The following is a 25,993-nucleotide window of genomic DNA, read 5'->3' as shown; positions in this document are numbered from 1 at the left end:
GGAAGAGATCCTCAATTGGTAGGATAATGAGTAATCAGACCTATTCAAGACTGCTCCCCCTGCCCCCACCCTCCTACTGTCTCCCCCTGAGGCGGGTGGTTTCAGGGTACAACTCACTGAGTCTTTATGAAAGAGAGGGTAGGAGGAAGACGAGTTGTCATCCAGGGGTAAGGCTTGAAATGTGAGCAAAGGTGGGACTTGAATAGTCAGCTAAACAGATGACAGTCATCAATTTCACTCTGAGGTTGGTGCTATTGTAATGAGTTCTAATCTTTGTGTTTAGACATCCACTATTTGGAGACCCTCATTTCCCCCTCCTTTTCTTAATCCTATATTCGTGCCATCAGGGATCTTACCCAATCTCGTGTCTTTAAATAATCATCCACAAGCTTAGAATTCCCAAAAGTGTATTTCCAGGCCTCCCTCCTGAATATCCAACGCATTTATATGCAACTGCTTTACCCCATGCCTCCTTTGGGTGTCTGAAGAGGTAATCTCAAACGTAGGAAGTCCAAAACTAAGCTCCTGATCCACCTCACCCTGCACACTCCGACTTCAAACCTCCTCCGCTCCATCTTCTCTCTTGGTTGATAGCTGTTCTCTCTTTTCATAGGCTCACGCCCAAACTGGAGAGTGGCCCTGAACTCCTCTCTTTCCCTCATGCCACAAATACACATTTTTTAAAAGATTATTTATTTGACAGAGAGAGAGAGAACGAGAACAAGCGGGGGGAGGGGGTGCAGAGGGCGAGGGAAAAGCAGATTCCCCGCTGAGCAGGGAGCCCAACCCAGGGCTGGATCCCAGGACCCTGGGATCATGACCTGAGCTAAAGGCAGATGCTTAAGGGGCGCCTGGGTGGCTCAGTCGTTAAGCGTCTGCCTCCGGCTCAGGTCATGATCCCAGGGTCCTGGGATCGAGCCCCACATCAGGCTCCCTGCTCCGCGGGAAGCCTGCTTCTCCCTCTCCCACTCCCCCAGCTTGTGTTCCCTCTCTCGCTGTGTCTCTCTCTGTCAAAAAATAAATAAAAATCTTTAAAAAAATAAATAAATAAAGGCAGATGCTTAACCGACTGAGCCACCCTGGCACCCCAACTCTAGTAGACTCTTGACTGGTTTTTCTGTTTCCATTCTTGGCCTCCTACAGCCTATTCTCAAAACAAATCATATCATGATACTCTTCTACTCAGAATCCTATAATAGCCCCCCACTTCCCGCAGAGTGAAAGCCATCATCTTTACAATGGCCCAGAGGCCCTGCAGTATCTGACCCCACTGCCTGACCTCATTTACTATTCTCCTGGCTTACTCCAGCGACCTGGCCTCTTTGATGTTCCTCAGACATGCCAAGGCATGCTTCCACTTTAGGGTCTCTGCCTTTGCTCTTTTCTTTGCTTGGAACTCTCTTTCCCCAAGGCTAGTTCGGCGTCTCCTTCAAGACATGCTCTCATGTCTCCTTCCAGTGAGGTCTACTTCGACCACCTTATTTAAATTGCAGTCTGTCCCCCTGGCTGACAACCCCCCTTCCCTGCTCTATTATTTTCATAGTATTGTCTAATGTACCATACAATGTTCTTCCATGTCTGTTTGCTGCCACCAGAATGCATGCTCCCCAAGGGTTGGGATTTTCACGTGCTCTATTCACTGATATCTCCCAAGCATTACAACTGATGCTGCTGGCAAATTGTGGAGGCTCAAAATTTGTTGAATAAATGACTGTGCTCTTGGATCTCTTTAGCTTAACATTCAAATCCGGCTTTTGCTCCCATTTCTACCTCTGGATGGATGTGGATAGATCACTCCTCTTCTTCCTACCCTCTCTTCTCTTTCCTAAATATTCTCTAACTGGTCATGCTTACCAATTTGCTGTAAAATGTCTTTGAAGAGTTCATCTTAGCCTTTAGGAGCAGCTGGTGATGCTGTCCCAGTGAAGCCAGCTCCCATTTCCCTGGCACCCCTCATCCCAGTCAGAAGGAAACACTCCCCCATGCTCTTCTCAGTAGTCCTGCAGGAATTCTAATCTAGAGACCCAGAGAGTTGAACTGTGAAACCACCTGCTGAGGGAGGGGGCAGTAGGGGAGTGGGGGCAGAGGAGAGCAGCCTTCAAGGAATCTAATTCCCCTTACTGTCATGCCAATCATACTAATAGAGGATCTCTCTCTACCCCAGCCTGAACACTTGCCCCCAACTCCCACATACAGTATACCATAGGGAGGTCCCTCCCAAACATCGTCTTCATGCTTAGACTCCAAATTTTCAGATGAATTATGGTCTAATTTTCCTCACATATTAATTTCCACAGAAATAGAAATTAACTTATGGAATGCCCATAGTGATGTCCCTGTTTCCATATCCATAGCATGGGGGTGGTTCCTGTTTATAGAGATGCAAATGAATTTTGTCCAAAGGAGACTACAAATCTTTGTCCGATTCTCATTTGAACCTGTTGCAAAATCTTTCTGATTCCATCATTTATTAATGAGTTAAATAAAATCTTTGACACATGCTTATTTTCTATGTATATGAAAGTCGTAATTTTAGCTTTTTTTTTTTTTTTAAGTTGTCTTTTAAAACTGTAGGAGAGGGGGAAAAATATCTTTTCCCCTTTCTTCTCCTAGGTTTTCCAGCTGGGGCACTATAAATTAGACCAATAAAAGACAGATATTTGTTGGTTTGTTTGTTTTCTCTCTTTAAAAAAAATTTTTTTTAATTTTTACTGAGATATACTTGACATATAACATTTTATTAGTTTCAGGTGTACAACAAAGGGACAGGTTAATAGGAGAAAAACAAAACAAAGTTTATTAACTTCTGTGTACCATGTATGTAACGTGTGGGACTAAGTACCCACAGATGAGTAACTCCAAGGGGTGGCTAGAATTTGGGCTATACACCTAACTTAGTAGGGAAAAGGGAAGATGAGGGAGGACACTTAGGGAAAAGCAAATGACTTTTGAGGAAGATAAATGGGCCCTTAGAAGAACAGATGGGAGATATGCTAGCTTGTGATCTTGTCTGTCTGGGTGTGGTGCCGGTTTCTGGTCTCCTAGAAGAGATTAGAGTTGTTCTCGGGAGGGGATTTATGACACTTAAATTCTTTTGGGAGGCTCTGCTTTTAGGTCAAGGGACTTCAAGAACTCAAATGCCTTTAGCATTTGAAATTCTTATGCACATGCAAAATGGCATATTCTGGGGTGGCATGTCCTGGCCCTCAACACTTCCATAGAACAATTTTCTTTGTATTGGTATCATCTCTAGCACAGTGCTAAGCACAGAGTATGTTTTCAGTAAATGGATATTCAATAAAGGATTGCAGAGTTGCATTATAGCCTAGCCAGAGACAATTAAGGACAACAGACATATATAAAACCAGAACGCCCCAAGGATCTCCTGGACAACACCAGCATTATAGGAAGGGGATCTAGCAACCTATGAGCCCAAGTCTTTCACCATTTCTCCTCACATAAAAATGCTGCAAAGAGATGCTGTGGGTGAGAAGGAAAAAAAAAAAGCCATTAGTCTGAGTGAAGGGAAGGTTTCATGAGAAGTTAACATTGATTTTGGGTTCGAAAGAATGAAAGGGAGTTCTTTTTGTCTTAAGATTTATTTATTTGAGAGGGAGAGGGAGAAAAAGAGAGAATGAGTGGGGAGAGGGGCAGAGGGAGAGAATCTCAAGCAGACTCCCCATGAGCACAGAGCCCAACGTGGAGCTCTCTCTCATGACCCTGAGATCATGACCTGAGCCGAAATCAAGAGTTGGATGCTTAACCGACTGAGCCACCCAGGTGCCCCAAAAGAATGAATAAGAATTCTTCATGTGGAGAGATGGAGAAAAGAGAGTTTCTCCATGGAAAAATGCAGTGGGCAGAGGCATTGAGTACAAGAAAGCATGGGTGATACTAAAGAAAGGGAGACAACGTTATCTGATGGTACCCAGATATGGTAGGTGGATAAAAGGAAATGAGACTGGGAAGGTAATGCAGAGGTCACTGTGAGAACTATAGACTGAATCTGGTCATCATTTGGAGGTGGTAGGGAGCCACTGAAGGGTTTTGAGCTGGAAAAGAACTGATGTGAGTTTTACATTAGTGTTAACTTGGCATCCACTTACATCGTTATGTAAAGTGGATTGGAGAGGGCAGAAATACACAGCAGTGGGGCAGCTGAAAATATGAAACCAGAGCTCAAAACTATGTCAGGATAGAGATAAGGATATGAGAATTATCACAGTAGCAGGGCTGGTTGAAATGAGCGGGCAAAGTCGAATACCGAAAATGTCTTAAGTTTATTATCAGCGACAGTGTCTACCTTTACTTTTCTCTTACTCTCTTCTCCCCCATACTCCCCCCACCGAAGACTGTGAGGTCCCCAGGGTAGGAGCTGTGTCTTATTCCTGCTCGTTTTCGGGCACCGTACCCTGGCATCAAGCTCAATAAATAATTTGCTGATGAAAAAGAGCATGCAGGGAAAGGAAAAAACACATTTCTCAGAAAGGTGGTGAGGGCAAAAAGGATGATACTGAAGAGTTTTGATATAATGGAAAGAGAACTGATGGACATTTTATTGGATGGCTTCACATCTTTTCAGGAAAGCATTTGATGTATTGCAGGGCACCACGTGATTGAGGATGGGCTTGCCAGAAATGTGCACGGGAGACTCCCATATGCTTGTGTGTCTGTTTTTAGTGCCCTTCTGTGTATCTGGAGTGCTCCCTGCAGCCCTCTTCTCCCTGACTCTATTATCTCTCATTTAGTATGCTTATCTCTCAAAGCCTAACTCAAATGCCTCCAACTTTTCTGGGACATTCTCTCTGATACTATTTCAAGTTAATTAATCCTTTTTCTATGTCTATACTTCTCTCCTTGTTAATCCCATTAGATTATAAATTACTTGAAGACAGGAAGAGGGTTTTACTCATCTGTATAGCCTCCCCCTGACCTGATGGGAAGCAGTCATCCCATAAATGTTTGCTGACATTTGAAATCAAATGAGTTTAAGAATATGCTGAATGGCAGAAAGGGCAAAGCTGAAGTTATATAGCTTGAAGTCTTGTGGACCAGAACAGCGTGGTTTTTGTTACTAACAGGAGTGAGGTGATGGACAGACAGAACCAGGGAAGGATTCAAGAACTTCAGGCTATGATGCAGGCAGATGAAATTTCACTAAAACTCAAGATGATGATGATGATGATGATGATTTTTAAGTAGGCTCCACACCCAACGAGGGGCTTGAACGCACAACCCCAAGATCAAGAGTCACATGCTCTACCCATTGAGCCAGCCAGGCGCCCCAGGATTTTTGGTGTTGTTGTTGTTGTTAGAGAAATCCAAACTTTGATGTCCCTACCTGGAAAAACAAAGACACAAAGACATGATGCTCATGTGTATTTTATGGTAGGAAGGGATGTAATTTTTTCCCAACTGACTTCCTCTTACTAATCGGCAGTGAAGCCCCCCAAAAGGAAAGCCAAACAATGAAGTCCTCTGTATCAAACTTGAATTTTAAGCACTGACTTCTCCTCTTTAACTCCTCCAGTCCCCTTGCCTGGACTCTAAACTTTTGTAAGAACAAAACAGATTGATTTTATATTGTCACTTTTTTGCCTTCGTTTCCAAACTTTCTGGAAGAGCACTTAATGAGCAGTGAAATGAATGCAGATGGCCACAGGAAGTGGGAGAGAGGTAATGGGTATACCAGGATCATGAACTAAACGGTCTTAGATGGTTATTTTCAAATCCAGTTCTGCTACTTGTCTGCAATGGGGATAATGGCTACAGGATTCCCCTCTTATCTGTGCGGAATATGTTCCCAAATCCCCCCTGGATGCCTGAAACCATGAATAGTGCCACATCCTATATATACCATGTTGTCTCTCCCTCTCTCAAAATCTTACTGTACCATACCCCCCCTTCTTCTTGTGATGATGTGAGATGATACAGTGCCTCTGTGATACGTGTTAGGCTACAATTGGCCTTCTGACAATATGGCAGAAGGAGGATCATCTGCTTCTGGACCTCAGGTACTGAAACCATGGGAAGTGAAACCACAGAGAAGGGGAGGAACTACTTAACTTGCAAAAACACTATGTGGGAAATTAACTAGATGTAAAAGTGCTGAGCAAAAGGAGTGTAGTGTATTTTGAATAGCTCACATGCAGGTGGTGGGAAATTAGAAAGTCAGAAAGGGTATGTGGGGGAGGGGCGCCTGGGTGGCTCAGTCTGTTGAGCGTCTGACTTTTGATTTCGGCTCAGGTTATGATCTCAAGGTGGTGGGATTGAGCCCCGTGTTGGGCTCTGCACTGGGCTGGGTGTAGAGCCTGCTTGCTCTCTCTCTCTCAAAAAAAAAGGGGGGGGAGGGGTATGCAGGGAAAAGGTGAGTCTCCTCTCCATCATTTTCAACTAAATCTCCTCACAGCCAACTCTTGATACCCTTATATGCATTTATTGTGCATTCCCTTCCTTCCTTGACTTAGCTGTGTGAACTTGATTGAACATGTAATTCAAATGTAAAATCCCTTACCTGTGAGATGAAATGGTTCTCAGCGTTTAATGAAACAGTTACTACTTTGTAATTAAAATGCTACACAAATAAGAGGTATTATCTTGGGAAGGAGAAGCAAGGCCTAGACAAACATATGGTACTTTTAACTTCATTTAGAACAGAGGTCTCTTGACCCTTAGAAATCAGCCCTGGGCTTGACTACTTTGTTCCATTAGGAGTATCCCCTTTCCTCATCTGGACATCAGCAAAAGATGAAGGCCGAGATCCCCATTGCCTGACTCTGGCTTGGTCTGTCCCACAGGTGATCACTTACTCCAGCCGTCATGTCTACAGTAACTTGACTGAGGAGCAGAAGGGCCGAGTGGCCTTTGCTTCCAATTTCCTGGCAGGAGATGCTTCCCTGCAGATTGAGCCCCTGAAGCCCAGTGATGAGGGCCGCTACAGCTGCAAAGTGAAGAATTCAGGGCGCTATGTGTGGAGCCATGTCATCTTAAAAGTCTTAGGTAAGCTAGAGTGTCAAGGTAAACGCCACCATCTTATTAATAAGGTCTCTGTGAGGAATAGCCAAATGCCCCATGGTGGTACATAACCTTTTGTCTGATACCCTGTATTATACATTCAGAGATCACCTAGTCCAGTTCCCTGGGAAGAAGTATGTTCTCTATTTTAGACATAATAAAAGAAGAAAGAACAATCACAATTTTCCATGGGAACCCACTTACAAAATTTAAATATCCTCTAATGTTTAAATGGTATTCTTATATTTACCTTACATCTCTCAGATACGATTCAACTCCATTTCTGGTTTCTGGCAGCAAAAGCTACGAAGTTCTGTTTAACTGCTTCCAAGTTAATGGACTTCTAGCCCTGTTTCAGTATTAGTAAAATCACACTCAGCTTTCCTAAAACTTCCAATTAAGTAACAGTGTCTTCTTTGAGAAATGATGAGGGAGTTTCTCGGGCAGCCTCTGAAAACTACAACAGCACCACTGGAAGCAGCTGGAATTGGGTGTATGTGTGTGCGGGGGATGGAGGTGGGTGTATTTCTGGGGGTGCTGTAAAGCATGGTTGCATAGCAAAAGGCTACTGAATCCCCACTCAAAAGTGGACCGTGACAGATGGCTAGAGAAACAGCTCAACAGGACGTAGTTCTTCCACAGAATCTGGTGTTTGGCGATCTTTGAAGCTTTTTCTTTTTGCCAGTGAGACCATCAAAGCCCAAATGCGAGTTGGAAGGAGAGCTGACAGAAGGAAGTGACGTGACCCTGCAGTGTGAGTCAGCCTCTGGCACGAAGCCCATCATGTATTACTGGCAGCGAATCCGGGAGAAGGAGGGAGAGGATGAACATCTCCCTCCCAAGTCCAGGATTGGTAAGTCATCTTTCCGCCAGTCTGCTGAGACAACAGAATGGTACTCTAGCCATGAATTCTAAATCTGGTTTTGTCAGCAACTCACCATGTGACCTTGAACACATTGCCGAACCTCTTTGAGCTTCTATTTTTCATCCGTCAACCCGGACAGGAAAAAAAAAAAAAAATCCGTCTTTTCTTTCCTAAAATGGCACATAAAAGCGGCAAAAGAAATGAGGGAGAGATGTACCGCAGATCCATGATACCTAATTACCGTATTGACTATCCCTTACACAGTTCCCAGGCTTTTGTAACCCTTGAGGATGTGCAACTTCAAAGAATGTTCACCTTTCTTTCCACATTCCAAAAAAATCTATCATCTCTTCCTTAGCAAACTGTATTAGAGCATCTTAGGTCAATGATGCAATGAGGTGAACAGTAAACAGAGACCCTGTTACACTAAGAGGATTACAGTCGTTCCTTCTGCTTGTGTGTAGACTACAATAACCCTGGACGTGTTCTGCTACACAATCTCACCATGGCGTCCTCTGGGCTCTACCAATGCACAGCGGGCAATGAGGCTGGGAAGGAGAGCTGTGTGGTGCGAGTGACTGTACAGTGTAAGTATCCAAGGGGCTTGTTCCTGCGTCTGCATTGTGGTTCCGTGTAAAACACTTCTAATCACAAGAGGAAGGTCAAAGTAAGAACCTTTATTTCCAGAAGGACATGGCTGTTGCTAAAATAAATTCAGCACTTGCGATGACCCTTCCAATCTTGGAGCTCACTCTCTGTTTAGGAACCTGTGTGAATTTGTCAGCTTCCTAAAGAAATTTATTCTGTCCAGGAGAGGACCAAATGGAGATTTCCTTTATAAATGTAAATTTCCCTTACAAAAGGGTATCTTCTACTTCGTTTTTAGAACTTCTCCTGTGTCTGCTGTTTCTCAGAGATGATCAGCTGAAGGGGGCACCTGCTGGCTTAGTCAGTAGAGGATAGACTCTTGATCTCAGGGTCGTGAGTTCAAGCCCCACACTGGGTGTGGAGCCTACTTCAAAAAAATCAGCTTAAAATAGTCCTAATGCCAAAGAGGCATATTTTGGGGTGGCATGATCTGCTACCTTTCAATATCAAAGGGGTTAGTCATACACCAAGGGTAAATGGGAAACTCAAGAAAACAGAAAGATCTGGAAATACTCACCTTGTCCGGGGCTTATGTTTTGCTTGTTTGTTTAAGTAAATGCTGTTCCCAAGGTGGGGCTCAAACTCACAACCCCAGGATCAAGAGTCCTTGAGATTATGAGTCACATGCTCCACCTACTAAGCCAACCAGGCATCCCAGGGCTTATGTTTTTTTAAGTTCGTGTATTTCCTAGCTTATGTTTGGTTTTACCTCTGCTTTTGTTTCTGAGAAAATAGATGTACAAAGCATCGGCATGGTTGCAGGAGCAGTGACGGGCATGGTGGCTGGAGCTCTGCTGATTTTCCTCTTGGTATGGCTGCTGATCCGGAGGAAAGACAAAGAGAGATACGAGGAAGAAGAAAGACCTAATGAAATTCGGTAAACCTCCCTTCAAAATCCCTTCTACTAGACTTCCTTTCCAGAGCTAACTCTATAGTGACCAGCCAACATAAAAGTCCCATTTCCTCTTCCTATTTTATTTTTTAAAGATTTTTTATTTATTGGAGAGAGACACAGCAGGAGCTGGGGGGGGGGGAGGGGAGGGGGGGGGGGGGGTGGTGGGGCAGAGGCAGAGGGATAGGCAGACTCACTCCTCAGCTGGGAGCCCAACTTGAGGCTTAATCCCAGGACCCTAATATATCATGACCTGAGCTGAAGCAGATGCTTAACTGACTGAGCCACCCAGGTGCCCCTCCCATTTCCTCTTAACTATGAATCTGTTAAAAGGATTATTCTGGTTAGGTAGGGAGTTCCAGCCTAGGGACAGAAGGTCTGTTTTATCTTGCCTTTATTGTGAAACTATCTATCCTCAACTGAGAATGAAAAGATCAACTTTAGGTTACTTCTGATTCACTTGCACTTATGAAGGGCCTACAATCAAGAATGGGCATAACCTATGGGCCATGAAAGGGTAGGGATACCTGGGTGGGCTCAGTCAGTTACTCTTGATCTCAGCATTGTGAGTTCAAGCCCCACGTTGGGCTCCACGCTGGGTGTGGAGCTTACTTAAAAAAAAATAAAAGGATTGGGCAACCCCCTGGGGTCCCCTCCCTCCTTGGGAGCTTTGTACTATCACTTTGCAATCCTCAATAAACCTCGCTTTGCTGCCCACCAAAAAACAAACAAACAAATAAATAAGGGTTTATGTAGACAAACCCCAAATCAATCTCAGTGGTAAGTGCCTACTCTCCCAGCGTAAGAGAGTTGACTTCAGGGCTAACAAAACATCCGTTTGCCTAAGCCAACCATGAAGTCTCAGGGACTGGGGAAGCGCCCATTCCCCTAAATGGCTGCCTTCCAGTGGTATCTTGTGAAGTTTACAGCTTGAGGAATTTATTGGGAAACCTCAGACGGAAGCAACCATAGCGGGCGCCATCACGGTCTTGTCAGTATTAAAGTTTACCTTTGCTGTTTTTTCTCTTCAGGGAGGATGCGGAAGCCCCCAAAGCCCGCCTCGTGAAACCCAGTTCCTCCTCCTCAGGCTCTCGGAGCTCACGCTCCGGTTCTTCCTCCACGCGCTCCACAGCAAATAGTGCCTCACGCAGCCAGCGGACACTGTCGACCGAAGCGGCGCCCCAGCCAGGGCTGGCCACCCATGCCTACAGCCTAGTGGGGCCGGAGGGGAGGGCTTCGGAACCAAAGAAGGTCCACCACGCTACCCTGACCAAAGCAGAACCACACCCAGCATGATCCCCAGCCAGAGCAGAGCCTTCCGAACCGTCTGAATTAGAGTGGACTTGACTCCCATGCTTTCCTAGGAGTCAGGATCTTAGGACTCTTCTAGTCACTGAAGCTCAGTCACCAGCCACACGACCCCCCCGAACCAGATGACGGGCCGTTTCAGTAGCAGTGAGCATTGCATGGAACCGATTCAAATGAGCACTTTCTTTCTATGACACCAAACAGGAAAAAGGATGTAAACTGATCATCTCCCAAAAGGCATCTCATGGTGCCTTGAGACCAGAGTGGGGAAAAGCGGGGGTCCAAATCTGTGTGTGTGTTGACCAGGACCTGTGGTGGAAAAGGCTGGGGAAAGGGGAACTGAACACACTTAAAACTTCTCACCTGAGATGTTTTGTATCAATACTTCGGCTCAACGTTGTCAAGAAGAAATGAGATGTTGTTCATAAATTTTCTATGCGTTTCTGCAAACCTACTGGATTGTTGTGATTATTCAGAGTCAAGTGGAACCCACAGCCTTATATTTCACCTAGCTGCACCGTGTACTGGGCATATTGCTTCTGAGAAATTTCAAAAAAGGAAATACATTTCTTCTGACCTGACTTCATTTACCATAAGGTTTGGATATTAATTTTACAAGGAGTTGAACTAGTGGGAGGTGAAGAATGATTTGAGTTTCTCCCCCTCTATCCACTACTAATCTCCCACTTCTATCAAACCATAAGAGAACTAAGAAAGGAATTCAAAATGTGTGACAGGGGACTGTGAAAAACTTTCCATCTTAATGATATTCAGAGGGTCACTGACAGATATCAGAAATATATACTGGAACAGTTATGGACTGTCCCTCAAATCAGACGTCTCTGAGGACTTCCCTGCTGGATATCTGGAGCAAAAAAACATTCACTGTGTGTCATTTGACAATCTTCTTAGAAGTCGAGAAAGAGAGCTCTTTCAGAGATGCTAAAAGATCATCTGACATATCATTGCATTCTCTTCTGAGAACATATGAAATCAGAATTTCAAGACTGACTAAACGAGAAAGGGAGCTTAGATAGATCAATTTTCTCTTAATATATTGAGGAGTGGTATAAGGAAGTTTACTATTACACCAAACTTGGAGCTTCCTCCATTTCTTTCATTTTAGGAGAAGGGTGTGAACCTGGGACTTTTGATAATTCTAGGCCTTAAATTATCAAAAAGATCAGGGATTGCCAGTGTTTCCTAATGGCATTGCAAGTATGTCATAATCATTCCCTCCTGAGAGGCTGACACAGAGAGAAATTCAGTAATTTCCCAGCCTCTGAGGAAGTCCAGGTCTGGAAGGAAAGGGAATTATATTTAGGGAAGGGATGGTGAGGATAACTCATGGGTGGCAGGACAGGGCTGGATTAGTGACTGCTAACATTCTAACTGTCACCATCTTGGAAACAATGAACAGAAATGATTCACCAGGATAACCATCAAAGAGTTGATTCATGGAAGAAAGGTGTGTGAGAAATAAAAAGAAAAGCACAGCCTCCAATACAAGAACTTGCCTTTTTAATAGTGTTGACTATTCTGTGAGTCAAATTCATCCTATGGCAAGAATGGTAGATCTGAAATAGCCCTGCAAGGACCTTAGGACAAATGTCAACAGATCACCATTGGTAGTGCAAAATATTTATGATTAAAAGAGAAAGTCATGCTGAATCTGGAGATGAAAGCATTGTTTCTAAAATGGGAATCAGATGCTTGAAGAGAAAAGGCAGATCTGGGATTTGGCCCCATTTCTCTGGTTTTTCATTTCTACATTTAATTCTCACAAAACAGTCCTCATATAGTGCAAATGCATTTCCCTCTAAGGTTCTTTAAGAAGAAGAAGAAGAAAAAAGAAAGAAATTGGGGTTTATCCTTGGGTGAAAACTGTAATCTGAGGTTTGTCTTCCTCTTAAAAAAAGCTGGGAAATAAGAGACATTGAGGAAGTAATGTAAAGAATGTCTGCTATTAATTTAAGAAGGCTGGCATACTTGGAATGCTTCTTATACTGCCTCACTGTAAGATAGAAACCCCTTCCATACTCTTTTTTATTCTTCTAGTAGTGTGGTAACCTATCACCTCTGCTATGAAATTCTGAGAATTCCCATTCCTAGAGTACCTGAGCCAAACAAGTACATTCTGGAGGCTGCAGCTCTGCCATCACAAGCAATTTGCTCTTATCATTATTTACACCTTTGAACCTAATGTTTCCTGTATATGCCTTTGAAAGCAGGAATCAGTCCCCTTTGCATGATGTGGAGATTTAGGTTATTTAAACATGTTAGTTACTAAAAGACTAAAATACCAGTTGAATATCCAGATTTGGGGTATCTATTCCCACTGGAAATCTACAAGAAAATTCACAAAACACGTAACTACCTAAAGTCTGAGAAATTCTAAGGAATTGAAAATTCTGAGCGATAAGGGTGAAGTTTTAGCAATGAGAGTACACTTCTCTTAGAGTCAGGTTTTTGGGTTCAGATATGGCAAGCTCCGGGCTTAAGATGAAGTTCTGAGACACTACTGGCTTCAAACCATATTCCACTAACTTTAAGTCAAATAAATTTGATCCTTTAATATGAAACAGACAAAAAGGCAAGGTAGCTAAAAAGTAGAAGGAAGAAATGTTTGTGGGAAGAAGATACTGATGGAATGATGTGAATGTTTGGAGAATAACCATTTCAATAAAATATATAAACCAAACTCAAATTTGGAAAATAATGAAGTTGATGCCCTTGTTGTTACACTGTATAAAAATAATTTCAGAATTGCTGTTGCAAAAAGACATATAATTTTGCTTCATTTCTGGTATTAAGCTGTTTATATTTTAACTTCTAAGTTGCCTTGTAATTGAGACTGTATTTGATCACAAAAAACAAATATTTATTACAGATGTATCTGTATTAGCAATTAAAAAATAAATAAGTAAAGGTAATACCGTAGAAGCTAAAGGTCATATAACCTTCCCTGGAAATTTGTTCATTAGCTTGCTGCCAAAAAAAGAACAGAAGAACTCAGTTTGAATATGATCTATTATTTATTAATTTCAGTGACAAATATATCAAGTACTAGTTTCTCACAAAGCAAGATACTTAGTAGTACTGGAGATACCAAGTTATGACAGAGATCCTGCTCTTAACGACTTCATCAAAATAAATATTTACGAAGCAAATATTTTATACCAAGGTGAAGTGCCAACAGAACTATACATTAAGGGATTCAAACAAATCTCAAAAGAAGTAAACACTGAGAGATTTAAATAAATCTGAAAAAAAAAAAAACTTCACAAAATTAAATGAGGTAATACATGCAAAGCACTTATAACAGTGCTTGGTATGTAACAGGGACTCCAATATGTTCATCATGAACCCCATCCCCCAGTCAGAAACCCTAGGCTTCAGACTTCTTCACTGCAGTCCCTATGCCCCCAAACTTTAATTTTCCATCCTGAATGTGTCTGAAACCTTGTGTATTTCAAGAAGTGGAGACAGGACATTCATCTTACTGAGCTTTAAAAACATAAAGTCTGAATCATTCTATTTAATAAGAGCATAGTCCAAGTTCTACAATGTATTTTGAGTGACAGGAGACACATTATTGACTCTCCTTTCTTTAATCACTGCTGTTAGGTGGGATACTCCAAGCCACTGAATCTGGGCCCTTGTTTCATTTTCCAATGCTTCAATAATTAAAATGTTGCAGGTAGTCCAGAGGTTAAAAGCTGCAAAATGTAGGGTATAGTTCAGAGACTGTACTTGATAGGTTGAGTGGGAAAAGGAAGATTGTAGATACCAAAGAAAATTGAAAGGAGCCTCCCACAGCACACATCTTCCTCTTTCTGGAGTTGTGTAGTTACATGTGTTTCTAGAAAGGAAATTATACCATAGTGTAACAAAAAAACAGACCAAGGATTTTGGAATCAAAAGCGCTAGCTTCCATTCTACCTCAGCCAGCTGTAAATCCTACAAATAACATCTCTGAACCTCATTTTTCTCCTAATACCATGATGTATAATATATATCTCAGAAAACTGTTTTGATGATTATGTGATATAACAAATGAAAGCCCTTTGTACGCTGTAAAAGCATCATATAAAATTAATTTCTTGGGAGATGGGGAGAAATTTAAGTATATGCCTCCACGTGCTCAAGCCTAACATTGCGCCCCCCCCCCCCCCCGCAAAGGCAAATGTGAAAAAAAATTCTTCCTTCATATGTTTGAATCTGTCTCTAGGCCTTACTGGCTTTGACAAGGACAAAGTGTCCTCTTCTGACAGCCTTTTTGGAGGCACTGTCTGGAAGGCCTTTCTAATTCCAGCCACACCACTATGTTAGGTAGTTTTAAAAAGAATCTTTTCATTTATCTGCCCATTTATTAAGCAAGAATATCTGCTGCCCTGCCTGTTTGCAAGAACACCCTGGAAAACATTTCAAGGAACTGACAAAGGCTCTTAGAATGACAAGGCCCAAATACCTGCCACCAAGCACAATTTAATTCTAAGTACTATTGTTTTGTGGACTGATTAGTAATGTTTTCAAGATGCCTCTGAACAATCTCTCGTTTAGCTTTTTTATAAGTCAAGGAAGGAAAAATAATACATCATGTTACTAAAAATAAAAGAGGCTCTAGAAAGTCTAAATCAAGGACACGGGACTACCGGAACGCAGGTTCCTAATGCCTGATTCTCCTACACGGAAAAAACTCACTAGCTTTTCTTTTCTTTAACAGATAACTGAAAGTGAGGGATTTGGGTGAGGGGAGAGGGAGAGCCAAGAAGCCGAACCTGTTTTGGCGGGAGGCGGGGAGTGGCGGAGTCTGGACTCAGGGAAGCGGGTTTGGACCTTTATTTCGCTGAGGGTTCAGGCACAGGATCCGGCCCAGGTGGTTCTGAGAGGCCGGACCCCCTCCAACCTCTGCCTCGAGGGCTGCCGGCCTTCACCTGCACGGTGACTGAAAATTCTGGGGGTCGGCCTGGCTAACCTGTCCCACCCCGCTTGAGCTCGGTCCCTCCAGCCCCAGATCTGTGTACCCCCGGGCAAGTCACCCTAGCAGCGCCCAGCGGTCGGTACCCACCCCCCCGGGTCCTAGTGTTCAGTCCTAGCCCAAAGCCACAGTAGGTAGGAAACGTGGGAACATGGAATCCGGGAGGGCCTAGAGGATCCTATACAACGCCGAAGTGGGGGTTGGGGGAAACAGAATGAGGACTGGGTGGGGAGGGGCGCAACAACCTTCGCGGCCATTTTGTCCTCGCTCTACTTCCGTCTTCCCTCCCGGGCTGCGGGCTCCGGACCCCTCCCTTCGGGCCCTGCTCTCGTCCTCCCCTGGTTCCGCGTGGATCCAGATAGCGGCCAGTGCTGCTGTCATTGGCTAGTTCCAAATTTGCCCGCCCCTCTTCCTCCTCCTCCTTCCGTCCCCTCCCGCCCGCGCTCACTGGGAGCGCCTGCGCAGAAGCGGACGCTCCTTTGACACCGTTTCCCCCCCCCCCCCCCACGGGCCTGGGGTGACTGAGGACTCCCGCGCGCGGGCTCTCTCGGCTCCACCCTCCCTTTCCCCGGGGCCGTTCGGAGAGCGGGGGCGAGAATGAAAGTTCCAGAACGCTGCGGTGAGTGCGTCATCGCGAGGCGGGGTGGAATGGGGGCGGGAGTGGGCGAGGCCCGAGGGGTAGAGCCGGCTTAGTCATTGGGGCTCGTAGAGGTGGCCGCGCGCCCATTGGCCGAAGAAGCCATGATGGGCAGCCGGCAGGGGTGGACCCCTTCTGGAAGGTTCTGAGGCAGGGTATAAGAGACAGGGTGGCGGGCGGAAACCGGTCTCATTGAACGCTGGGCTAAATCACCAGACGGCTGATTTTTTCTCAAGCCGGGCCGGGCCCACACAGAAGGTAAGGTCTCTGTCTTGTAGTCTCGTGGTGGTTCCTCAGGAACGTGCACCCCGCGCCCGGGCTGAGCGGGTTTGCGGCACTTTGGAGGCTTTTGGGCATTCACGTAGGAGGGGGGCCGTGAGTCCCCTGCTCAGGGGATCCCTTCTCCCTGGGAGGCGGCGGACCTGGGTTGCGGCCGGGCGGGAAAGCCGGGGCGTGGGCTGTAGGCCGTGATGGCCGCCGCGGAGCCAGGGCGGCGCCCGCAGGGAAGGCTGGGCGAGGGCCGCATCCGCGCTCGGGGGGGCGGAAGTCCGGCGCCCTGGAGCGACCTTCCCTAGATCCTCAGAGCAGGAAGCCGCCTTTGGCACGCGCCCAACGCGGGGGAGGGGGACTCTTGAGCACGGAATACGGGCCGCACTGTGTTGCCTGTCGGAGGGCAGGTCGCGGGGAGGAGGGAGAGTGGAGGTCGGGCTCCGGGCTCGAGACCACGTGCTCGGTACTGTCGCAGATCCTCCGGACAGGTGCTTCCTTCGGTCTGGGTTGGGCCCAGCTGCGGTTGGCACTGAACGTTGACTGCAGAATTTCTTGATCTGGCCCTTACGCGTGGTTTTCACACAAGGGCAGTTTTTGGGGGGAGGCGGTAAGTGAAATCTTGGCAGAAGTGCCTCGTACCTGATGGCCTAGGTTTCACAGTAAACGTTTCTAAGCGTTTAATTGCCTTTTCAAACCATGGGCTTTTTAAAATTTTCCAGCAACCATGTCTAAGGGACCTGCAGTTGGCATTGATCTTGGCACCACCTACTCTTGCGTGGGTGTCTTCCAGCACGGGAAAGTGGAAATAATTGCCAATGATCAGGGAAACCGAACCACCCCAAGTTACGTCGCCTTCACGGACACCGAACGATTGATCGGTGATGCTGCGAAGAATCAAGTTGCGATGAACCCCACCAACACAGTTTTTGGTAAGCCGTTAATACAGGCAGTATGCTGTGAGTTCAAGTGGTTTAGACTGCGTGTAATTTGAGTCGGAAGTTTATGGAATATAAGGCAGCCATGAAAGCCCGGAAAAAAGGGAAAGCTGATTTTTAAAATTTATTAGTGGGCATTTTATAGCTCCATGCTAAAGAAAGCTGAGGTAATTCTAAAATTAGGGAATTTGAATAATTGCCAGAAAATGTAAGTCCATTTACTATTGAGTTTGCTTCTGAGATCAGACTGAGTTTGCTAGGCCTCTTGGCATTTGAGTAATGGAGGACCAGGGTTGTTCTGGGTAGATGGCATGTTAACCTTTGCATTTGATTACCCATTAGATGCCAAACGCCTGATTGGACGTAGATTTGATGATGCTGTTGTCCAATCTGATATGAAGCATTGGCCTTTTATGGTGGTGAATGATGCTGGCAGGCCCAAGGTCCAAGTAGAATACAAGGGAGAGACAAAAAGTTTCTATCCAGAGGAGGTGTCCTCTATGGTTTTGACGAAGATGAAGGAAATCGCAGAGGCCTACCTTGGGAAGGTGAGTAGTGTGCAGCCCTACAGGGAGGTAGTTGGAGGTTGCAATATTATGCACCAGATTTCCTAATAAATGGAATTCATGGGGTCTTGACTGATCAGGTGGTCTTTTTAAAGAATGGTTGTCTTAAGTGCATGCAGAGGCAATGTGATCATGGGACTGATAGTTCTAGGAATGGACTACAAAAACAGTATTTGTGTTTCTAGACTGTTACCAATGCAGTTGTCACGGTACCTGCATACTTCAATGACTCTCAGCGTCAGGCTACCAAAGATGCTGGAACTATTGCTGGTCTCAATGTACTTCGAATCATCAACGAGCCAACTGCTGCTGCTATTGCTTATGGCTTAGACAAGAAGGTATGTACCATTTGTAAAGCATAGGATTCATTTTACCACAGATTGGAGCCAGTGGAGAATGGATAAGGAGTAATTACCTTGTACTTTAATTGCAGGTTGGTGCTGAAAGGAATGTGCTGATCTTTGACTTAGGAGGTGGCACTTTTGATGTGTCAATCCTTACTATTGAAGATGGGATCTTTGAGGTTAAATCCACAGCTGGAGACACCCACTTAGGTGGAGAAGACTTTGACAACAGGATGGTCAACCATTTTATTGCAGAGTTCAAGCGCAAACATAAGAAGGACATCAGTGAAAACAAGAGGGCAGTTCGTCGTCTCCGTACTGCTTGTGAACGTGCTAAGCGTACACTTTCTTCCAGCACGCAGGCCAGTATTGAGATTGATTCTCTATACGAAGGAATCGACTTCTATACCTCTATTACTCGTGCCCGGTTTGAAGAATTAAATGCTGATCTGTTCCGTGGCACCCTGGACCCTGTAGAGAAAGCCCTTCGGGATGCCAAACTAGACAAGTCTCAGATCCACGATATTGTCCTGGTGGGTGGTTCTACCCGTATCCCCAAGATTCAGAAACTTCTACAAGATTTCTTCAACGGGAAAGAACTGAATAAGAGCATCAACCCTGATGAGGCTGTTGCTTACGGTGCAGGTAATAATCCCTCTATCCTAGTTAAACAGTTCTAACAGATGGCCCTTCAGGCCCCAGGCTGACTCGCTGTGATGATTGATTCCTTAAACATTCGTAGTTTCCACCAAAAGCTTAGCTGATGATGGCCCAACTTCCTTGGATGTCTGAGCGATTGACATTTGTTAGTGAGGTAATGAGGTGGTTGGGATTTTTTTCTAAACCAATTGTCTTCACTTTAGCTGTCCAGGCAGCCATCCTTTCTGGAGACAAATCTGAAAATGTTCAAGATTTGCTGCTGTTGGATGTCACTCCACTTTCTCTTGGCATTGAAACTGCTGGAGGAGTCATGACTGTTCTCATCAAGCGTAATACTACCATTCCTACCAAACAGACACAAACCTTCACTACCTACTCTGACAACCAGCCTGGTGTGCTTATTCAGGTATGTTTTATATTGTATTGGTATTGTTTTGGCTGTACTTGGTCCTGTGAAACTTTGGGAAGACTTGTCCCGCTATGATGATTTGACTTCAACCATTCGTAGTTTCCACCAGAAGTCTTGTGTTGGCCAATTCCTTCCTTGGATGTCTGAGCGATCCGTCTTTCCTAATGGACTTTTCCACAAATCTAGAAACTGGGGCAGTAATCTCTGCCCATTCTTAGTAATTTTTATTTCCTACCAAGGTGTATGAAGGTGAGCGTGCCATGACCAAGGATAACAACCTACTTGGCAAGTTCGAACTCACAGGCATACCTCCTGCCCCTCGTGGCGTTCCTCAGATTGAAGTCACTTTTGATATTGATGCTAATGGTATCCTCAATGTCTCTGCTGTGGATAAGAGCACAGGAAAAGAGAACAAGATTACTATCACTAATGACAAGGGTAAGTTAACAGCACAACTTTGAGTTAATTTTGATATTTTGTCTTAAGAGGGTTTGGGTCATAAGGATCATATTTTTCAAATACTTCAACTGCCCAAGGGTATTTTAGCCAAGAAGTCATTTCCTGGAATGCAGCTTTAACGGGTTACAAATGTTGCAGGGTAACTTTGAAGGTTCAGTTTTAGTAAAAACTGGTTAACTTCACAGGCCGCCTGAGCAAGGAAGACATTGAGCGCATGGTCCAGGAAGCTGAGAAGTACAAAGCTGAAGATGAGAAACAGCGAGACAAGGTGTCTTCCAAGAATTCACTTGAGTCTTATGCATTCAACATGAAAGCAACTGTTGAAGATGAAAAACTTCAGGGCAAGATCAATGATGAGGACAAACAGAAGATTCTTGACAAGTGCAATGAAATCATCAATTGGCTTGATAAGAACCAGGTTTGTAATCTCTATAGTAGGAGAGTGGGTGCGGGTGGTTATAGGGCTTTAGCAAAAGGTTAGATGGGCCTTAAAAATATAGGTCACGATGATGAATGGTCCAAACATTCGCGGTTTCCACCAGAATTGCAGATGTTGGCAACTAGCTTCCTTCCTTGGATGTCTGAGTGACCCAAGATTTCATGGGTAGTGAAGACCTGAATGTGATATGCTTCTGTGTCTAGTCTTAACAGATTGTGCCAGACATTGTTTCCTTTGAGGAACTTGTAGTAAAAAATTTTTTTTCTTTTCAGACTGCAGAGAAGGAAGAATTTGAACACCAGCAGAAAGAGCTGGAGAAAGTCTGCAATCCTATCATTACCAAACTGTACCAGAGTGCAGGGGGCATGCCAGGAGGAATGCCTGGAGGCTTCCCTGGTGGTGGAGCTCCTCCCTCTGGTGGTGCCTCCTCTGGACCCACCATCGAAGAGGTTGATTAAGCCAACCTGAGAATAGGTCTAGCATTGTTCCACACAAAATATTCGAAGGACCCAAATTTGTAGCAAATTCCATGGCAGTTTTAATGTTGAGCTGCTATAGTAAATAAACTGGGCATTCTTTATACTTGAATATGGAATACGTGCACAGGGAAAGGAAATAAACATTGCACTTTATAAGCACTGTATTGTTAAGTGGAAAATGCAATGTCTTAAATAAAACTGTATTTAATTGGCACCATACAATTGTCTGACTCCATGTATACAAGGGCAGCAGGCAGCATTTGGTATTTGGGGGCTGTGGATATTCTTTTGGCCTGGTGGTGAATCACCGAAAACAGTATTTGGATTGTCCAATAGAGCAGTTTCACCAAATGCCTCTGGTCAGATTATGAATCTGTATAAAGAGTGGTTTGGGTTTATGATTAGATGGGTTCATGATCACTACATACTACAGTAAAATGAAATTTGAGCTGCAGATAGGCTTTCCAGTGCTGGGGGAGCTGTTGCAGGGGAGGAAGCAATTGGAAAAGGGGGAATCTCATGTTTGCTTCGTGTAGCTTGCTAACAATCTGGTTATCCGTTTGAGGGTTACTTAAGTTTGGGGATGGCCAATTGGAACAGTGGAATAGCCAGTCAATGGAAGAAGTTTAAGCATGTGGAACTGACCAAGGACAGATGCAGCATATTCCTTATAAAGCCTTACATGTTCTCCAGAGGGAGATTGATCCTTTTTCTCAGCTTGGTCAGGGCTGGGTGGTAACTTGGGGAATTAGCTGCAAACTTGAGGTGGGTGGGGTTTACCATAGAGTCAACTGAAAAGGAAAGGCCTGGAATATGCCAATTCTGATTTCATGTGACTTAGGCTAACCCTCAAAAGGACTTCAAAGCTTTCAGTACAATTTTGCTTTGACAAATTTGTACGGGATTGCCTTTAGGTAAGTGGTTTTAGAGCAAAGCCCCACATTGTTGGCTTTGTGATGGGTGTGTTAGTAAACGTGTTGAGAACTTAGCTTTGACAGTAAATGGTGATGGGCTACATGCCAGAAGTACTCGACCTTGGAATTTGAGTCCCATAGAAGTCACGTGCATGTGTCATTTGGTCGTGATGGGCCTCAGTCCTCAAGCCTGAAGCAAAATGCGTTAAAGGTGATTGTTAATATGTGGGTTAAAGGTGATAAATAGGGGCGCCTGGGTGGCTCAGTTGGTTAAGCGACTGCCTTTGGCTCAGGTCATGATCCTGGAGTCCCTGGATCGAGTCCCGCATCGGGCTCCCTGCTCGGCAGGGAGTCTGCTTCTCCCTCTGACCCTCCCCCCTCTCATATGCTCTCTCTCATTCTCTTTCTCTCTCAAATAAAATCTTCAAAAAAAAAAGTGATAAATATGGCGACAAGGCTTGGTGGTGCTATGCTTCTGCCCCCTGGTGGTCAATTAGAAGAAATGAGTCCTGGCATGGGGCAAGATTTTAATTATATACTCTGAGGGGAAGAGCCCAAACCTTGATGTCTACTCAACGTTTACCTGTCTTACGGAACTGTTGGTTCCTGGGTGACCTGGGTATTACACACTTTCTTTGGATTTGATAAGATTATTTTGCAGTAACTGCAATATTTAAGAGCATTAGGCAAGGTCTGTAAGAATAGCCAAGACCTGATTCATATAGAGGTCATTAATTTTCTTCTAAATTGTTAACTACATAGACTTTGTAATTTAGGAGTGTATCCATGTAATGCTCGGAGTCTCCAGAGATTTATGGTACCATACATGATTTATATTTGTTTTCCCTTTTTCAAGGGTCACAAATGAAATTTAAAAAGAGCAATGCATGATCTTTGGGAAAGGCCCAGGCTTCATGTATATAACTGGCATGTCCTTCCCACTTTTTATTTTATCTGACCTGGGTTTTAGTAGTTGTTAATACATACATCCTTTATGAACTGGAGCTAACAATTTGAGACTAGGCTCAAAAGAAGTACAGTAATTTTTTTTGTTGTTCTTCTGAAATCATGGGGTCTTGGTAAGAAAATTGTGGGGATCAAATGTGATTAGTGAAAAACAGCACAAGACAAAGCCCAACCAAAGTTGATAGGTTCTAGCTATTGCAAGTTGAACTTCCAAGTTAAAGTTCTATCCGTGAATTCCGTTAGTGAAACAAATTGGGATTTGAAAAATGGTGGGTTCTCTTATGCAAATGAAAGAGGTTGGGCCTGTATACTAAAAAAATAATGGGGCTTTGGGAAGAAGGAAATTAACTACTTGATAGATTTTTTTTTAAAAAAGCTAATCTGAAGGTTGTGTTTACAGTTGACACAGGTTCAGAGTTGAGTTGATCTCAAATTGCACAGGAGAGGGGTTCCAGATCCTCAAATTTTGCAGGCTTTACTCCAAAACCTGTGTTTTTGCACCGTTGCAGTGTGAATTAACACTAGCTCAACACAGCATCTGGGATTCACACTTGCTGGAAGGGATATTTTCTTTTTTAAAAGATTTTATTTGAGAGCACAAGCATGGGGAACCCGGGGGAGGGGGAAGGGGCAGGCTCCCCACTGAGCAGGGGCTCGATCCCAGGACCCTGGGATCATGACCTGAGCCAAAGGCAGATGCTTAACCAACTGAGCCACCCAGGCACCCCTGGAAGGAATATTTTCTTAAAGTTTTGTAATCTTGCTCCTCAACACATGCAGTTTTATGTACTTAGTAACTTGGTCTCGATATTCATCTGGTAGTTCCTCGTTTGAGTTCATGGTGAATTTTTTTTTTTTTTTTTTTGCCTTTTACATGTGGCAGTCTAAGCAACACGGGCATTTAAGGAGCTCAGTGACTCAAATCAACTTTTGTTTTTGTGTTTAATTAGGTTCCTGCTGTGAGATAAGCTTGGTTTGTTGGGGGGGGGGTAGATAAAAAAACTGGTAAAAATGTGCTTTGGCCTTCTATACGTAGAATAACAGGAGGTTGGCCTACACAAGATCAATTGGTAACTACGAAGTGATTTTACAAAGTATAAATGGCATGCTTGTGGGAAGACCCTGGCAAGAAGTACCAGAAGTTGTTAGAGCACGCTTAGAAGAAGATGCAGAGATAGCAGTATTGATCACTTACCGTTCAGTTTAGAGTTAACAGATGGCTTCCACTTCTCAATTCTTTTAACAACCTTCCACGGGAAGGATGGCTGGATGGTCAGCTACGCACGTGTAAATCTACCTGGGGTGGCAAAGGCAATTTTTAATTCCGGGGAATTATTGAGGAGGTTGTGGTTATAAGCAGAAATGTGGTGCTTGATGGCTGGCTCATAATTTTGCACAGGGCTCCACTGGATTGGGGAGAGGGAGCAAAAAAAGCCAACGGTCTGTCTCTGTGTGCAGCTTTTTAAGAATTATTGCTGGTTTCAGCTAAATGTATTTAGCAATAGCTTGAGTTTAATCAACAGTAATTGTTGCACTTGTTAAACTATTAAGGGAGTAATTTTAATCTGCAAAGCCACAGCAGTACGTTTACTCACAATATTACTATTTATGTACTTAAAATGTAATACAAAGAAATGGAGCGATCATAAAATACCTGCAAATAATCCTTTGCTCAAACAGTATTTATGCAGTACCTATAATTTTCCAGGTCCTATACTTTCATAGGAAAAACAGCCTTTTGGATTCTGGTAAGGTGGAGTGATTGGTGGAACATAAATAGGAAAAAGTTGAGAATTTTCATTTTTGGGGTCTGCATCTGGCGGTAAGGACCTCTTTTTCCACTAGATGGCAGTAGCTATTTAGAAAACAACTCCAAACGCAGCTGAGGAAAGCCACTGAAAGGCGTTCACTAAAGTCTGTGCTTTTTGGTTTCACAGATTGCCTAACCTGGAAACAAGTGTTGAGGAAGGAAGTCAGCCCCGAATATTCACGTTCATGTCCCAGGTAGAGCATTCCCAGCCGCCAGTTGAGCAAGGTTGGCCTGGTTGGGGTTATGGCTTTGAGTAGAGATCTCAGGGTACTTGGGGCTTGGAGGTGGTGGGGAGATAAAGAGCTTTGAAACATGGCGGGGGGGAAGGTAAATCTTAGTGGTTAGAATTTCTTTCCTGATACACTCTTTCTAATTTAAGCCCCTGTGTTATTTCCTTCACCTCTGAACTTCTACTTCTGAGATTCAACCATATTTGTATGAAATGCTTGAATTTCTCCCCCCTCAAACTCAAACCCAAGAATGCAAGAATATTCACACACTCCTGTATTTCCAGTGTTTGGCACATTATAAGCATATAATATTTATCAAGTAAAAGAATGAAAAGGAGTGAAGCAGGCACCCAAGCGGTTGGTGGTAGAGTGTACTCTCTTTGGGTTTTATAAGGGGTTGGTCATGGTCATGGCTGTGGAGTGGTGAGAGGCTGGCTGGCTGAGCTCAGATCCCTCCACAGATCTTTGCTACGGTTGCTCCTTGCAGAATTGGGGAGCCAAGATTAAAGTTGCGTGAGAGGAGGGAATGAGCAAGCCGGGAATAGCTCTAGCCAAATTAAAGTTGACGGTGACAACTGTCAAAACCTTTGGCCTAACGGACCCCCGATGTCTTTAGACTGCCTCCGAAATCTGGCCAGTATGTGGAGTGAGTGGGGTGAGGGGAGGCAGCGCAGCTAGTCTTTGCAATACAGAGGACAGCCAGACAGCCTGGCCTGGAGGGTATGGGGCCTGTCCTAAGAAGCTGGGCCACGGTTCAGGGCATTCAGAGGATGCAGCCAGCCCCAGAGCTCTAAGAAAAAAGGCTGCAAATCTTCTTGACTTGGACTAGGCAAGGGTTTCTTAGATACGACACCAAAACCATAGGCAACAAAAGAAAAAGACATACCAGATTTCCTAAAAATTAAGAACTTAGGTAAAGGATACCATCAAGGAAGTGAAGAAGGACAACACACAGAACTGGAGAAAGCATTTGCAAACCATGTATCTAATAAAGGACTGGTATCCAGAATATCTTAAAAATATATTTAAAAAAACATTTTTTACAGTGGACAAAAGATCTGAAAAGCCATTTCTCCTCCAAAGAAGATCTACAAATAGCCAATAAGCACATGGAAAGATGCCCAGCATCCTTAGCCATCAGTGAAATGCAGCTCAAAATCACAATGA

The 25,993-nt window shown here is 44.2% G+C and overlaps 2 protein-coding genes and 1 non-coding gene across 3 annotated transcripts in view; all 3 read left to right on the top strand.

The window, feature by feature from the left end:
• The window catches only part of CLMP (CXADR like membrane protein), a 94,655-nt gene extending 81,052 nt beyond the window's left edge, over window positions 1–13,603 (top strand). The window contains 6 exon segments of the mRNA XM_032428098.1: window positions 6,798–6,999; window positions 7,700–7,867; window positions 8,344–8,466; window positions 9,263–9,404; window positions 10,451–10,695; window positions 10,698–13,603. Of these exon segments, the coding sequence (XP_032283989.1) occupies window positions 6,798–6,999; window positions 7,700–7,867; window positions 8,344–8,466; window positions 9,263–9,404; window positions 10,451–10,695; window positions 10,698–10,750 (933 nt within the window). The 3' untranslated portion in view covers window positions 10,751–13,603.
• A 2,723-nt stretch (window positions 13,604–16,326) lies between these two features.
• On the top strand, window positions 16,327–21,125 carry HSPA8 (heat shock protein family A (Hsp70) member 8). Its single transcript, XM_032427948.1, has 9 exons — window positions 16,327–16,603; window positions 17,335–17,544; window positions 17,893–18,098; window positions 18,302–18,454; window positions 18,550–19,105; window positions 19,324–19,526; window positions 19,769–19,967; window positions 20,174–20,406; window positions 20,700–21,125. The coding sequence occupies exons 2-9, from the start codon at window positions 17,340–17,342 to the stop codon at window positions 20,883–20,885; spliced, it is 1,941 nt and encodes a 646-aa protein (XP_032283839.1). The 5' UTR covers window positions 16,327–16,603; window positions 17,335–17,339; the 3' UTR covers window positions 20,886–21,125.
• On the top strand, window positions 19,169–19,256 carry LOC116647059. Its single transcript, XR_004302269.1, has one exon. It is a non-coding gene; the product is annotated as a small nucleolar RNA SNORD14 (small nucleolar RNA).
• Window positions 21,126–25,993: the final 4,868 nt, after the last annotated feature.

Source organism: Phoca vitulina, unplaced genomic scaffold (genome assembly GCF_004348235.1).
Source record: "Phoca vitulina isolate PV1807 unplaced genomic scaffold, GSC_HSeal_1.0 scaffold38, whole genome shotgun sequence".
NCBI lineage: Eukaryota > Metazoa > Chordata > Mammalia > Carnivora > Phocidae > Phoca > Phoca vitulina.
This window is presented reverse-complemented; position numbering and strand designations above follow the sequence as displayed.

Bases quoted from the DNA above. Each gene is read 5' to 3' on its own strand.
- HSPA8 (XM_032427948.1), top strand. From the start codon at position 17,340: ATGTCTAAGGGACCTGCAGTTGGCATTGATCTTGGCACCACCTACTCT. The intron at 17,545-17,892 runs GTAAGCCGTTAA...ATTACCCATTAG, and splicing joins CCCCACCAACACAGTTTTTG to ATGCCAAACGCCTGATTGGA. The intron at 18,455-18,549 runs GTATGTACCATT...CTTTAATTGCAG, and splicing joins CTTATGGCTTAGACAAGAAG to GTTGGTGCTGAAAGGAATGT.